Here is a 15,690-nt window from a genome sequence, read left to right as displayed (position 1 = left end):
TTTAGATAGGATATCTAATTAAAACTGTTTATTTCTACCCTTTTCTATTTATGGTAAACAGTATACAGTGCAGTTTATGGTGTAAAATAGTAAAAAAAAAAAAAAAAAAACTTGGAAAAAGTTTTTTTTAGACTTGGAACGGATTAAAAAATTTTACATGAATTATAATGGGAAAAAAATTTTGGGATTCAGAACAAATCGCTTTTAGAACAGCCTTGTGGAATGGATTATGTTCGAAAACCGAGGTTTGACTTTATTGTAAACATATTTGCAAGTACGTTCCAACATGTTTGCAAATACGTTTAAACGTATTTGCCCGTCAAAACGTATTACTCCATGTTGACAGTTCCACACTTCCGTAGTTAACTACAGGAAGTTGCATGATCCAATCAAAGGACAAAGAATGATGACGAGAACAGATGGGAGGGGCATGTTGAGGGAATGTATCCGTGTTGCTTGGCACATGAGTATTTCCCCGACACGGAAATACCGACGTGTATGTACGCTGAGGTTATGCTTCCCACAGCAGTCCGTCATTCCAAATCCCAACACCTGCCATTATTTATTCATTGTTATTCCTCCACCAGAAATACACTATAATTAGATATTGATCACATAGTCAATGTGATGAATTAAACAAAATGCCCCCTAACGTCTTGGGTTGCCATTAATAGTTAAGTCGCTTGCATAAGCCATGACTCAAATGTGAGATTTCAGAGAGGATGTTTCTTTTTTCTTTTTTTTTTCTTTTTTTTTCACATATCACCATCATCGCCATCATCATAAAACATACAGAGCACAAGTCACGCTAACGACATACAACGTCTCCCCGGTGTCCTCTAACGGGACGCTCGGCGTTGCTCGCCCATGTCAAGCTGTGCCGCATCACATCTGCTGTCTCCCAATTCGACTGGTTTGACTCATGCCGGACTTGTGCGTGTCTCCAGTTGTGTGTGTTCACTACCACATAGTTCCCCCCCCCCTCCCCCCTGTAGACTATCTGTTAAGTGCATCACACAAGTGCACATGAATAACTGATGGTTTCTCTCAATTGCACGCAGTTCGGCCGAATGTCTCGTCCCTAGGTGTCGCTAACCGAAAAGAAGGTAGGCATCTCAGATTATGCAACTGTGTTTTTGCTTTCACACCGATTTATTTACTGGAACAAAATAAGCCGCTTTCGAGCTAGGTGACCCCTTTTAACTCATTCACTCCCAGCTATTTTCACAGAAGCAGTCCCGTTCGCTCCCGGCCGTTTTACTGGATTTTGACTGATTTTGCAAGGCCCACAGAATATTGTGTTCAATTTCATGGAACCTACCAAAAGAAAGATTAAAGTCTCTTCTTTCATCAAGAAAAAAAAAAAAAGTATGTTTCTATCTGTTTCCGTTTTGCAGCAATTAGCATTAGAAGAGAGCTAAGTTTCATCAGTTTTCACAAATCTATTTAAAATTGTAAGTAATTTAGCTTTTTTTCTAGATGGCCCTGGTTGATCTCCTTTGTTCTGCTGCCACCTGCTGGCCGTTTGTGTAATAACTGCCATTTCTGCAACTGTTCTTTGCAGCTGAGAGGCTGCATCAAAGCATAAAAAAAAAAACGTATAAATAAGTCTTTGGGACACTTACAAAAAAACGTATTTACACGTTATTGGGAGCAAATGAGTTTTAAAGATGAGTAATTATGTCCCAAAGATGTTCACGAGAACACATGTTGACTCCTCACTGAGGATTTGTCTTTTGATGAGACGCTCACTGTTGTGATGTGATTTGAGTCTGCACGATAGCTTTTAACTACCCTTGGACACACAATCGTGCGCATTCCGCTGCTTCGATTCAGAGCTTCCTTGAATTCTTTTTTTGTCCCATCGGAACGAATCGGGAAGAAAAGCAGAAGTGGTTTCTCGGTGGTTCCGTGCATATTGATGCCGGGGCTCATCTCGGCTTGAATCCATCACGCAGATATGACGCGCAAACAAGCCTCGGCCCTCGGAAAGTGTCGAAAGGCTTTATGTCACGCCGTCTGATGCATATTTCCTTTACCGGCTTTTTTGTTCTGTGACTGAAGCACAATTGGGAGATTGATGCGTTCGCTGCGAAGTCTGTTTCCTTAGCCACGCTGCTGCGCACACATTTCGAGTGGAACATTCTTGGCTGGCCTCCAGTGAGGTGGAGGAGCGGTTTGTCAGAGGCGAGTTTGTGTCTGGGGACGCACGCACGCACGCCTTTGAATCATACAAAACACTTGTTTACGAAATGAAGCATAAAATAATAAGACTGGAAACCTTCGGCATCTCTGGCGTTAGTAACAGATGCCGCCACATGCAGCCAACTCCGCTTGGCAACGCCACTCCTCGTTTTTCCAGAGCCATCATTCATCTTTTACGTCCTGCTTTTCTGTTCGCGGTCAAACTCAATGCTCCATGTTCTTAATGATCTGACATTACACGCTTACGTTTGATTGCATTATCATGTTTTCTTTTTTCTTTTTGAAATTTCTTTCTAGTAGCTCCACAAGTTGCATTGTCCACTGCCCCTTCAGTCCACGTTGCAAACCGCAAACGAGGTAGGAATTGCCCCATGATAACAACTCTTGACTTTTTATTTAATGAACCAATACTTTTGTCATACCTTGTAGTACTGACCTACGCTTAGACCGATACTTACCTAATGCTAAAGCTAAAGAAAGTAAGAGAGACTATAACTACCAGGGATGTAACGATAAGGGCAATATCGTGATATTGCGATATTAAAACTGCCACAATATTGTCATCGTCATGTTCATAATATTTAAAAGGAACACACCTGTTAAAAAAAAAGTCATGTTGATTTCCATTTGTGCAGTTCTAGCACCCTCTAGTGGCTAGTTTATTAGTGCGATTTAATTTTCATTAGGTATGTTTTGGCCTTCTATGTTTAAAATCTATGCTAATTGTCAGATGAAGGGGAACCTAATTAGCATTAGCAAGTAAGTGCCTCAATATTGTTATTAGAGATTGTAGGTCATTTATATGCATTGCTGTTATGTACAAAAGCACAATATTGTGCTTTTTTTAGTATGAGCTCTTTTTCTCTTTTTTTTTTTTACAATATAATGATCTTTTTAAATATCGCCAACCCCCTCCCCCACATTATCGTGCTAATTATCGTATCGTGACCTTCATATCGTGATATCGTATTGTGATGTTTGGATATCGTTACATCCCTAATAACTACACTATGTTTAGTCCCCTTGTATTATATGCTTTATTTACTACGGTAGAGTGGAACTACCAATGTGGAGTAAACATTTTTGTGTGGGAAATACATTTGAACGTATTTGTATGTTCAATTATATAATTAAAATACATTTTAACTTCCAAGGTATTTGCAAGAACGTTCAAACATACTTGCAGGCATGCTTAAATTAAACGTACTTACAAATACATTTGAACGTACTTGCAAATACATTTATACGTATTTGCAAATATGTTTGAACGTACTTTCAAATACATTCAGAGGTTCATGCTAAAAAAAAAACAACAAAAAAAAAAAAAAAAAAAAAAAAAAAAAAACTTGGGCCTAATATACCAATACGTTTATAAATTAAGACCGTAAACATTATTTATGTGGTATGTTTATGATTTATAATTATGTCTGTAAGTCAGTGAAGTGCATGATTTACGTTCAGCATTTTTTTTTACCATTTAGCATTTTAAGTTTGAACGTGCTTGCAAATACGTTCGAACATATTTTTAGTAAAGGTGGTCAAAATCGCCATTGACGGATGCCCACCTTTGGGCGAGTGCTTTATTTCGTAAAAATACAGACTGAGCCGGAATGACGGCCTCAATTGGCGCTCAGTCCGTGTATTTTTTTTTTTTTTTTTTTTTTTAGCCGTCATAAAGAACTCAACGAAAATGCAAAATCTGTCAATGACGGGCCAATGTTTTATACTTGCAAATACGTCTAAATGTATTTGTAAATATGCCAGTCCAAAATGTTTACTCCACATTGGCAGCTCCACACTTCCGTAATTTACAACCTCAGCCCATTTCTACACAATTTAGTTTGTTTGAAAACGCATGAAAGTAAGGCGTAATACTTAAATCTTACGGTGTACATTTTGTGGTGGACTACACGGGTATTCTTTCATTGTCAAGCCTTGTCAGGTTGTTAGTAAGTGGACAGGGAGAATTGACCTCAATACTCATCCTTAATAACCGCAATCCCTTGGACAAAAAGCCCCAATTTCGCCCTTCCCTCGCTGGGTTTTCCTTCCAAGTGGTTTCCGATTGCCAGGCTTAAGAGTTCACATCTGTCTCAACTGTGACACGTGGTGTCAGTGGTCATTCAGCCTGCCGGTCTTATTGCTATGAGCGGAGTTGAAGTGAGGCTGCAAACCTGCCCATCCTGCACCCTTCAGGGCGGGGATGATAGTAAGCATAAAAGACTGCAGCATGAGGTTTCGCAGTCCGAGTAGCAGCTCCATGCTTGTAATCTGACGTGACATCGCACAGCATGGAAGCCGATGAAACCTAGCAGCAAATTTATCTCGCTTGCACCAATGGCTGAAAGCTTTTAATGGCCGTCGGACCTCATGGCTGTATGTTTTTGTTTTATTTTATTTGTAAATAATTTCCTTTGTTGCAACTTTGTGCCAGCATAACTAATAAGCATCGGTAAATGCTATTGTGTTCTCTAAAGGACATATAAATTTAGAGTTGTTGTAGCATTAGCTTGCGCGTTTTTCAATATATGGAGTATCTGCTGAGTGCAAGATAAAAAGACAAAAATGTCCGTAAGTATTGTTTAATAAAGTAAACAATCATTCTCAAATAACAGCTTGGCATTCTGTAATCTATAAATACGAACATACAGTAATACCGAACTGAAATAAATTTGAAATGCACCCCGAACGCTCATATTAATTGACAAAGATCGAAATGGACATGTTTACTATACTTTATTATAGTTCATTTTATAAACGTGATATTTAGTTTCAGATGGTTTTCAGGACGGAAGGGTTCCTTAACGGAAATGTTTTTTTTTTTTAATTTTATAATTTATTTTGTTAATTTTAGGGATGCGCGATAATATATAGTGGCCGATAATTATCGGCAATTATCGACCAATTTGAAGTCAAACAGATAATTATCGGCAGATTTGATTTTATACAGAAAAGCCAGATAATAAAGAAATCCAGCAAGAAATATAGACATGCCATGTTGGTCCATCTGTTGTTGTTGTGGCTCATATCAATAAAATTCAGCTTCATGGTGCTTTACATACATTGAAACATTGTGCAAAGTTTATACAATGTTTCAATGTATTTGTTGGACATATAGTAGGACTTGAAAACATATTTGTATTCACGTTAATTTTGCAAACAATTATCAGCTTACTTATCGGTTATCGACATCGGCACCTCTAAATTATTGGTTTATCGTATCGGTTGAAAATAGCATTATCGTGCATCCCTAGTTAATTTTCATGATCTTAGTTGAAAGTGATGCTAAATCATCTTAGCCTCGTTTCCACCAAGCAGTGCAGTTGAGTCTTGATTCGCTTGCAAAACATGAATTACAAGCAAAATCAGTTTCATCTCATCCTCTTTCCTGCCACTTCAAATCAGAGCAACCATGAAGCTGTATTTAGACAGGCGATGTCTAAAGTCTACGGTTCTCTTCCGTGGGTTAAAATCCCTTCATGGTTTGAGCTGCCCTCCGCCGTGTGCTGATCTTAACGTGAGCGTATCTCTGTGACCGTCGCTCGCCTCGCCTCGTCCTGTCTTGTGATGTTGTTGTGATCCTACTAACGCTGTGCTGTTTTTTGCAATGCCGTTTCTCAGCCGTGGCCGTGCTCATGCCAGACTAATCATAAACTCCCCCGCCTACTCTCATTAACTCACAAACATCTCCTCCCATGAACCGCATTGTTAACCTGGCATGCCGCGGCAACCAGATCCGTGCTAACCCGACCGCCGTTAGCGCTTCAAGCAACAGACCCAAATTCCAACGCCCTGTACCCACGTTTATGTCTCCCTTCCACACCCGCCCTCTTTTGCAAGACTGCGAATGCTTCGGCCACTCCAACCGTTGCAGCTACATCGAGCTGCTAAACACGGTCATTTGCGTGAGCTGTAAGCACAACACTAGGGGGCAGCACTGCCAGCTATGCAAGCTGGGCTTCTATCGCAATGCTTCGGCAGAACTGGATGATGAAAATGTTTGCATAGGTTAGTCCCCCGCTTTCCCTTCCTGCCTCTTTGTTCTCCGACAAACTTGTCCTCACTCTGACCTTCATCCTTTTTTAATTAACCATCCTTCTGTTCTCCTCCACTTTCTCTTTTGTCTTTTCTAATCAACCACATTCATTTACATCTTTCAGTAAATTTACATGTCGAGAATAACGTTAGAGGGAGGGAAATGAGTAAGAAAAAAGAAGCTAGACATTTACCAATTCACGTTCAAATGCCCAAATGCTTATTTTCTAAGTTTAACTCAAATGGGAGCCATTCATTTCGTGACAAACTGATTTTATTATTTTTTTTAATAGGTCTGCACTGCACCTTAAACCTGTTAGATTGCGAAGCGCATTCCATGTAAAGCCCCCTTCAGGCTACCCCACAAACCGTATTTATTTTTTTTCAATTGGAATCAGCTCTGTACCCAGGCTAAGCTATTCCGAATCTTTAATCCTCTTCTGGTGGAAGCCGTTTTATTGCAGATCTGGATGCATGCTTTGTGTTGAAAAAGGCTGAAAGGGGAAAAGTAAAACCCCGTCTCCCGAGAACATGCCTGAAGGTTTTGAGTGAAAAAAAACTGAAAGATTTCTGAAATTGTTGATAATTCGTGTCACCTTGACAAAAGCCATACTTCCAGGCAGAGAGGGAGGGGCCTATTTTCTGCGTTGGTATTTTCATACATGGGTGCAAACATAATCAAGTAGCTCCCCCAATTCTCTTTAAATTAAGCACAAGCAAGGCCTGCTTCCAAATTCACCAAAATTGCTTTACATCAGCTGCACCACAACTTAGACCTGGGAAAGTCTAGTCTACTTTCTGTCACCAAATTGTCAGGAGCACCTGGGGGGGTGTTTAATAAGTATCAAAGATGTTGTTTTTTTAATGGAAAACTTGAGTTAGACTTGAGAATTAGACTTGAGAAAGAAACGTGACTGTAGTGTAAATCTGTAATGTTTCTTGCAAAAACATCGTAGCCACGTGATATTTCTTGACAATACATTGACACGTTAGGAGAAAAGCAACTTTCTCCTTGCGTTTGTCATGAGCTTATGTGGACATTTATGTGCACGTTTCTGTTAAACACAATATTGTATATTGCTGGCATCAGGCTGAAACTCGTTTGGCACAATTTAAGACACAGAATAGAGAGCCATAGTAGCCATTACAAATATAGCCCTTATAAAATTCTGAAAAAGGTTTTGGTTGAAGAACAAATAAATGCATGATTAGAAGATTTGATGAATTGAATATGATTCAATGATGTAATTCATACAGGAAATTAGCATTTTTTATCAAGTTGGCTTGTGTTGTTGTTTTTTTTCCGTCTAATAAAGTTGTGGGAGCATTAATTAATGAAGGGTGCTTTTTTTTTTTTTTTTTGGTATTTCTGCATGTGGCCTAAATATAGAGTGGGCTGTGAAAGCACTTCTTTGTTATGCAATATTACTCTTCATCTCTTTTTTGGCAACAAGGTAAACAAGCTCAATTTGGGATTACTTTAAATAGCTCCATCATTTGTGAACAAAGTAACTGTAATCAGAATTTTCCTGCCACACAATTAGTACCAATGTAGCTCTTTTTTTTTTTTTTTTTTTTTTTTTTTTTGTCAGTTACGCGCCATTTTAATGTTGCCGTGACCTTTTCACAAGCACTCTGACTTGCCTCAGCTGTTTTTCTTTGTGTAAAATGTGTGAACATGTTTCGCCAAGTCCCCCGTGGCAAAAGTTACAATTCCCCGTCTTTCAACGTCCACGCTTCCAGGTGCATTTTTGAGTCCTAAGGGGCCCCCCGGCTGACAGGCTATGACAGGGAACAAAGAAATCAGCGTCAGTCAGACGTGCTATATGACTATGTCATATATATGAAAAGGCCTGAGGAGCAGCAGCTGAAACCCGTCACGAGGCGTTAAGAGCCGCTGACGAGTTACCTTGGCAGCCTCCCCACATCTGTAATGCTGACCTCCGTGCTTTGATTTTGTCACTTAAAGTCACCCCTTTCGGTTACGTTGGAGTTGATGGGCCGGGGTCGTCTGAAATGCGGCAGGTGTCACTTTGGGAGCACGGGGTTGCAGCTGTAGTGCAAAAGCTGGAAGGGCAACGGGACGTCAAGTACAAAATGTTCTCATTACACAGGCGTGTTTTAATTCAGAATACTGGAAATACCGCCTTTATTTTACAGTGTACAAAACAACATAGTGACTTTTTAAACACCCTGTATTCCTCTAGCTCTTGTTTGTGATCATTTATATCTGAGGAATATTGATTTAGAATTAGTCTAGCTATTCAAGAAATAGTTACAACAATGCCCATTTCAATGTGACGTCCGTCCACTCATTCCACTCGTCTCGATTTCATTCCAACGCGTCCTTATAAGTGTCATTTCCACTCTCCCTTTTCCACTTCTGCATACTTCTGCCTGTTTTGATCAATGTAATTTTACACATGCATGTGCAATATAGCCCATTTGGTCCATCTGACATTGGCGCGAATGATTATGCGTACGTAGAGTTGCTTAACCACATGCTGTTCATGAAAAAGATGGATTAGTGCGGCAGTCAAAGGAAGAGCGGAATTTCATATGATGCTTTAAAACTAAAGAAAAAATTGCATGCATACTGATATTTCCTATTTTACACCTAAAATTATATATACTGAATTATGGTCATTTAATGTTTTATTTGATGGGTTACCTATGATGATATATTATAGTGCATTAAAATACAATTTATTATTATTATTATTATTATTATTATTATTATTATTATTATTATTATTATTATAGTATCAGTAAATATTATTTTAGAGAGATCTGCATCAGGCTATAAAATATAAATTTGCTAATTTGATTTATCTTAAAGGGACATCAACCAAAATAAAAATATTTACAAAATGTTCTATGCAACCCCACTGGTTTAAGCATAATATTCTGATTAATATTGTATTTGTGGAATTTTAATTAAGCAGCTATATCCACTCAATTGTTATTCATCTCTGGGGCGGCCATTTTGCCACATGCTGTTGACTAAAAATAACATCACAGTTGCTCAGGGCTCAGGACCAATCACGGCTTAGCTTGCGAAAGTCACATGACCAAACTTAAAAGAGTTGAGCCGTGATTGGTGGTTACCTCAGAAACTGTGATGTCATTTTCCGTCGACAGCAAATGGCAAAATGGCCGACCCTGCGGCACGTTAAAACGGGTGGATTTTGCTGCTTAATTCATATTCCACAAGCTGAATATTATCTATTATATATTTATATGAATAATATAATCAGAATATTAGCTTCGACCAGTGGGTCACATAGAACATATTGTAAAGAAAATATTTAATTTAGTACTTTTTTTATATTATCATATACAGTTTAATCCAACTTTATTTGAGTACCATGGATGATTGTTTTTCATTTAAAAATAAAAAAGAATAATAATTAAATTATCAAAACTATTAATAAATAAAATCCTCACACATAGAATCAACTTCACAATGTTTCCATTCTGTGTTCCTGTTGAAATGGTCGCATTTATTCCAGATGACGAGCTCAGTAGCACCAAGTTTTCATCACTTGAAAGTTGTGGAACAGTAATTGAGTTGAAGGACGGTTGGGCCACGCTGTGAACGTTCTCGAGGTGTGCTGGGATGTCAACGCACGTGTCTCCAGCTTGTGTGTTTTTTTGTTTTTTTGTTTTTCCAGAGTGTAATTGTAATCCCTTTGGCTCAGTCAGTGATCGCTGTAATGGCACAGGATATTGTATATGTAAGGAGGGCACTACAGGGCCCAAGTGTCGCGAGTGTCTGCCCGGCTATATGTGGGACGATGGCTGCAAATGTAAGTAGAACCACCACCACGTAACACTCTTCCCTCATCCCTTAATCAACTGTCTCTCTCTCTTCCATCTTTTGTCTGAATCCTCGGCTTTGCTGGAAAAATGATGCGTATAGATCCTAAAGCCAGCTGGAAGCAAACTGAACATGGAGATACGCTGTATAGCTCAAATGGAGGCCTGGGGGGGTGGGGGGGGGAGCAATGGCCCGCATGCTGCTCACTAACGTGCTTATTCGGCCATGCAACGCGGCGGCAACATGAAAGCTGAGTCAATATTGACGGCTTGACAGGCTGCCTGGAATCTGTTTGAGTATCTGTCACCTTTTTGTCAGTCCACATCACCAGACAATGTCATCCAAAGCTAACAACTCTAGAGGAGGAGCTTCTTTCCGATTACGTCCCATGTATACATTTCCAGTACGGACAATCGGCATGAATTTAAAGGCTGTTGGTCATGTAGTTCCGTCGGTAAGATGAAAAAACCGCTTGGTACCAGAGATGCTTTGAAAAGTTTTCCGTTTGACCTTCCATTATAGCATCAGCTTCCCAAGGTGTTGCGTGCGTGGTCAAGTCCCCATTTGTATGCAGACTGAGGAATGCAATTAAATCTGAAATCTCTCACCAAACACATATCGCTTCCTAGCAGACACGCCTACTTCATCAGTCCGCTCTCCAAATATTTTCCCCCATCAAAAGTAAATGCGCCAGATCTTATCGTTTGCTATGTGTACACGTCGACTTGTGCTTCATGTTTGACCGAGAGGAGATGAAGTCGTAAATTGGGTCGAAAAACAAAGACTTTCAAGGAAAACCCAGAAATGATTAATTTGTTGGATTACTACGATGCTAACATATGATTAAAAACAAAAATATGCAGCCTATATGTACGTCAGATAGCATCTTATTTTTTCTGGCTCTCTTGGCCAGCTTCTAGTGTCATTTCGAGTCAAATCTGTTTGATAATAGGACGGTTAGTTGCCGAGAAAAATGTTCCGTATACATTTGAAATTGCTCTTGTCAGGTCAGTGTTTCTGATGTTGCACAGCGGGAGTCGAAGCTGCTGTGAATATTCTCGGAAGGATGGAGACTTTAGCAAGGAGCAGCGGGGACAAGATAAAAGGTCACGGTCTAATTAAAGCGGTCTCCCCTGCGTCCTGATCGTATCGCTGCTATTTTCTAGGAAACACCCTCTTTTAATGAATACACCTTCGTGCCTTTTTCTCTCTCTCTCTCTCTCTCTCTCTTTCCCGAAGTTTTTCAAATCGGGGTACACACATAGATATTTTTTATCATCTTAAGCAGATTTTTTTTTTTTTATGTGAGAGACCCCCCCACGTGACAGGATAAAAATTGGAAGACAAGTGGTGAGTGTTCTGAAAGGAAGCACGACAATGAAATACCGGTAGTTGTAAAAGAAGAAACCGAAGAAGCTTAACTAACTGTTAGCTTGTCCGCCAAACCAACTGTTAGCTTATCCGCTAAACTAACTGTTAGCTTATCCAGTAACTACATTGCAGTTGCCTTTTCTTCTCTTGGCCAGACTTTTTCATTTGTTACCAAAGTGTGATACCTATTTTTGACATCTTAAGTGGAGTAGTAGTAGTAAAAGAATATAAGAAGCTAGGCTAACTGTTAGCTTATTTAGTAAATAGATTACCAATTAATGAATACATCTCAGTGTGTTTATTTCTCTTCTCCAAAGTCATTTTTTTATTAAAGTAGAGTACCTATTTCTAACATTTCAAGCAGAGTAGTAGTAATAAAAGAAGAAATAGAAGAAGCTGGGCTCACTGTTAGCTTACCTAGTAAGTAGATTACTGATTAATGAATACACCTCAGTGCCTTCTCTTCGCCGAAGTTGTTCATTTATGACCAAAGCAGGCTACCTAACATCTTAAGCGCAGTAGTAGTAATAAAAGAAGAAATAGAAGAATAAGCGAAGCGTTAGCTTATCTTGTAACGTTGCACAACACAACACAACCAGTTGGTCATTCAGGTCGCCCATGGTGTCCATGGCTAGGCTAAACTATGAAAATATATAGCAGGTTTAACTTTTACGATTGTTCACCCCGACTGTTTTCTGAGCAGATCGGGGAAGAAACGTCACTATTAACAATTTACACTAATCGTAAAGATATCCGAGATTGTGTGCTATGAATGCTATCTTCAAATTAGCCCCTATTTTCAGTATGTGTGTACCCCGCTTAAAACATTTCTCCATCATGAAGATAAATGAAAATTAATCCACATTTGCTATTTAAATTACTGACCCATTACTTTTGTTGTCATCCTCTTGAAAGTGATATTAGAAGGTAAAAATAAATTGTTTGGTTGAGGGTCTGTGTGGTGAGCCGAGCAAAACCCAGAGCCACACAGCAGCCACAAACCAGACGTGACCAAATAGAAGTCAATATTTCTTTGCGCGCATCCCATCAAAGCCCAATTTGACTCCTCCTGGGAGACTGCTTGCGTCCAGCTGAGAGCCCTGATATTTCTTGTTGTGATATTTATGTCCCATCGGGTTCATAGATTGCTTACCATATTGTTTTCCACTCACGGAAAGATGAGGGAAATGGGTAGAAGTGTCTCCTGTGTTTATCATTGTTTATTTGTCTCTGTTGGTTTATTAGTTTGCGCAGCCTTGCTTTGTTTGCCTGCAGCTTGCTTGACAGCTTGCCTCCGGCGGGAATATAGTGGCCTCGGTGTCCCAGCTCTAAATATATACCAATTTTCAACCTGATGTTCACTTTGTCTAAAGTCGCTGCTTTTTTTTGGGGGGGGGGGGGGGAGCCTCACAGACTTTGGGGGAAACTGCATTCAGCTTTGTTACACTGGAAATTATCCATGTGCAGTCGAAGTATAGAAATTGTTGTAGAATAGCTAAAAAATACAAATGCTTGATGCTCTCATGATCACAATAGCATTCCAGGTCTAATGATGGAGTTACTTTACAATAAGGGTACCCTAATGATGTATCCACTTATAAATACTAAATTACTAATGGCAATATATCAAAAATAATTGGCACACTGTTTTATCTCTTTTTAATGATCCAACCGACGCTGCCTTTGTGAGCTCGGCTCTTTTTAGCAGGTAGCGTTCCATACTCAAACCAAAAATAATTATGCTAATGTTAGCTATCAGAAAATTGTGTGGTAACAAAAAATAGCCATCAGCTTGATAGTTCGCCCTTGCACAATGACCCGACCAGCCACGCAACACTCAAAAGTTGTGAGCTTTCTTGTTTACGAATGCATGTGAATGCATCGCAGGAAAGAAGGGAGGGGGAACGGAGCGCAATGTTGTGTGTTTGCATACAATAAGGAAGGTAAGCTGAGATAGGCTCCAGCACCCCCCGTGACCCTTGTGAGGAATAAGCGGTCAATAAAATGGATGGATGGATTTTGACTAGATGAATTATAGCTAGAAAACCCAAATGTGCTTCTGTCAAAATGTTCTTCTCCATTCAAATTTCTTGTGGCGCTAAGTCGCGAACCAGCAGGCTTCCTGTTCTGTTCGGGTGCGTTGTGACTGTGAATCCGTAAAATCTGATTCTGATATTGGAAGCTGAGCTGAATGAATCATGAAAACAATGTATTTTGATTATATGATAACAATATCTTTATTCCTCACAGTAATCTATCCTTAAAAAAAAAAAAAAAAAAACTATTCTAATGAACTCATTGTTATCTCTCTTTGACATTGCCTCCACCACAGCTCGGGTGTGCGACAACGAGCTCATGCGCTGCCAAAACGGCGGCGTGTGCATCGGCAACGTCCGCTGCAACTGCCCCGCGGCCTACACGGGCCTGCTGTGCGAGAAGCCGCGCTGCGAGTCGGAGCTGGGGGGTTGTCGAGGCGCCGGTTCGGGCCAGCCTCCCCTGAGGCCCGCGTCCTCCTTTGGGCCGTGGCAGCTGGTTCTTCTTCTGGGCTTGGCACTTCTCTAAAAGAGACCTGGTGGGAGCGATTAAACCCTCCGCGCACACACACACACACAGCCTTCACCCCCCTGACCCCATCCCTCTTTCGAATAACCGACAAGCATTCAAGCAGAACAATCATGAGCTTTGTGGACTGTACTGTACCAGCTTCTTCTTTGAGCAGCCTCAGCGGACACTGATGTGAAAAGGAATGTGCCAGACAAATGAGTGCAGAAACATTTTTGTTCATTAAGTATCAAAGAATATATACAAAAAAAATATAAGATGTATACTTGTAAAAATGCAAATAATATTGAAATTTAACATAAATGAGTGCAATGGACAATGAGACCCCCAAACTGCTCCGACTCATCCCTCCTCTAAGCCATACAGGTGCTTAAGCTGGCTCCAGTTGGAGCGAATAACCGAAGACGACTTCCTCTGTTATTGCCACGGCAACAACGGCCGTGACCAATTGACTCACACCGCCGACCGCGGCTGCCGAGGCCCCTTTGGGACGCTCCTGTAAGCTTAATGGTGGCTGGACTGTTGAGGAAGACAAATCAAAGAAATATTTCCCTCTGCCTCTTCGATATAATGTTCATGGGGGAGCCCAAACGGAGAACAGGTTCAGTAATGTGTGCGGACTGCTACTTTGAGGCACACAAAAAAACTTTTCTTCCAATTTCTCCGCCTTCAAGCTCCTCTTCCTTCCCCTCGCCATGCTGCCACTGACCTGTGCTTTTGTGAATGTTACTCTGTAAAACCCTTGTTGGTTGAAAGATTCTTCTTTCTTTTTTTCTTTTTTTTTCTTTTGGTCAAATGTTGGTGATGCACATGTGTAAGAATCCTCTTTTTCTCTGTCTCTGCTCCCCTATCATATTTCCTCCTCTAATAAGCTCCACTAAAGCTGTCTGATTCTTTTCTATTAGACTGTTCGCTCTCTCTCATCCCGGTCGGAGGATAGTTTTTCACACTACAAGTGGATAGAAAATCATCAGTGTATTTACAGGTTCTCTTCTAAAATGAGCAAACAATACAAGTAATGTAGTCCTTTTGTATCTTTGCTGAACTGTGACAAAAGAAGGCAACTTTAATGTATCTCAACGGCACCCAAAATACTGACTTTTTTTTTTTTTTTTTTTTTTAATCTACCCCATTCATCTTTATTTAATGCTTTTAGTTGTACGGGTCATTTTCCTTTGTGTTGGCAATGTGCTGGCATCAAAGAATATCAGTTTACATCCAGTATTAATAAAGTGTATTTCAATCCCACCAAAGGACATTCTAAATGTTATGTTCTCGCGTTAACACTTGAGGATTTAAGTGAATAAAAGGTGAAAAGAAGGAGTGCTCATGCTGGTTTTGATGACACAGTCATGTTTTGTGTGTTTATCATCGACTTGAAACTGTTTGCAATATTCAAGTACAGACTGAAAGAAAACTAATGAAAAGACACATTCGCATTCTGCAGCCTCTGATAGCAAAGGTCACACCTGTAATCCAGAATGATGAAGACACGTGCATAACTGTGATGTGAAATTCCGGGATTTACATTTGAGCCACAGCTGAGAAAGTAAAAGAGCAAAAACAAAGAAAAATCCAGTAAACAGAAAATTATTATTGTACTTTTATTTGTCGTTCAACTTCTTCAACATTTCTTGACCGATTCAAATTATTCTAACTTCAAAATGCTCCAAAAAGTCACAATTGGTGGGCTATTA

The 15,690-nt window shown here is 39.9% G+C and overlaps 1 protein-coding gene across 8 annotated transcripts in view; it reads left to right on the top strand.

Moving 5' to 3' along the window:
- The window catches only part of ntng1a (netrin g1a), a 190,656-nt gene extending 175,174 nt beyond the window's left edge, over positions 1-15,482 (top strand). Inside the window, exons 9-12 of one of the 8 annotated variants that reach the window (XM_077508784.1) lie at positions 1,062-1,106; positions 2,503-2,562; positions 9,915-10,049; positions 13,764-15,482. In XM_077508784.1, the coding sequence (XP_077364910.1) occupies positions 1,062-1,106; positions 2,503-2,562; positions 9,915-10,049; positions 13,764-13,993 (470 nt within the window). In that variant the 3' untranslated portion in view covers positions 13,994-15,482. Of the gene's footprint in view, positions 1-1,061; positions 1,107-2,502; positions 2,563-6,045; positions 6,214-9,914; positions 10,050-13,763 lie in introns of all 8 variants that reach the window. The other 7 variants (XM_077508786.1, XM_077508785.1, XM_077508783.1 and 4 more) reach the window with 7 other exon arrangements.
- Positions 15,483-15,690: the final 208 nt, after the last annotated feature.

The sequence above is a fragment of the Festucalex cinctus genome, chromosome 20 (genome assembly GCF_051991245.1).
Source record: "Festucalex cinctus isolate MCC-2025b chromosome 20, RoL_Fcin_1.0, whole genome shotgun sequence".
NCBI classification, from domain to species: Eukaryota; Metazoa; Chordata; class Actinopteri; order Syngnathiformes; family Syngnathidae; genus Festucalex; species Festucalex cinctus.
Note: the sequence above shows the minus strand (reverse complement) of the source record. Positions and strands in the feature narration are given on the sequence as shown.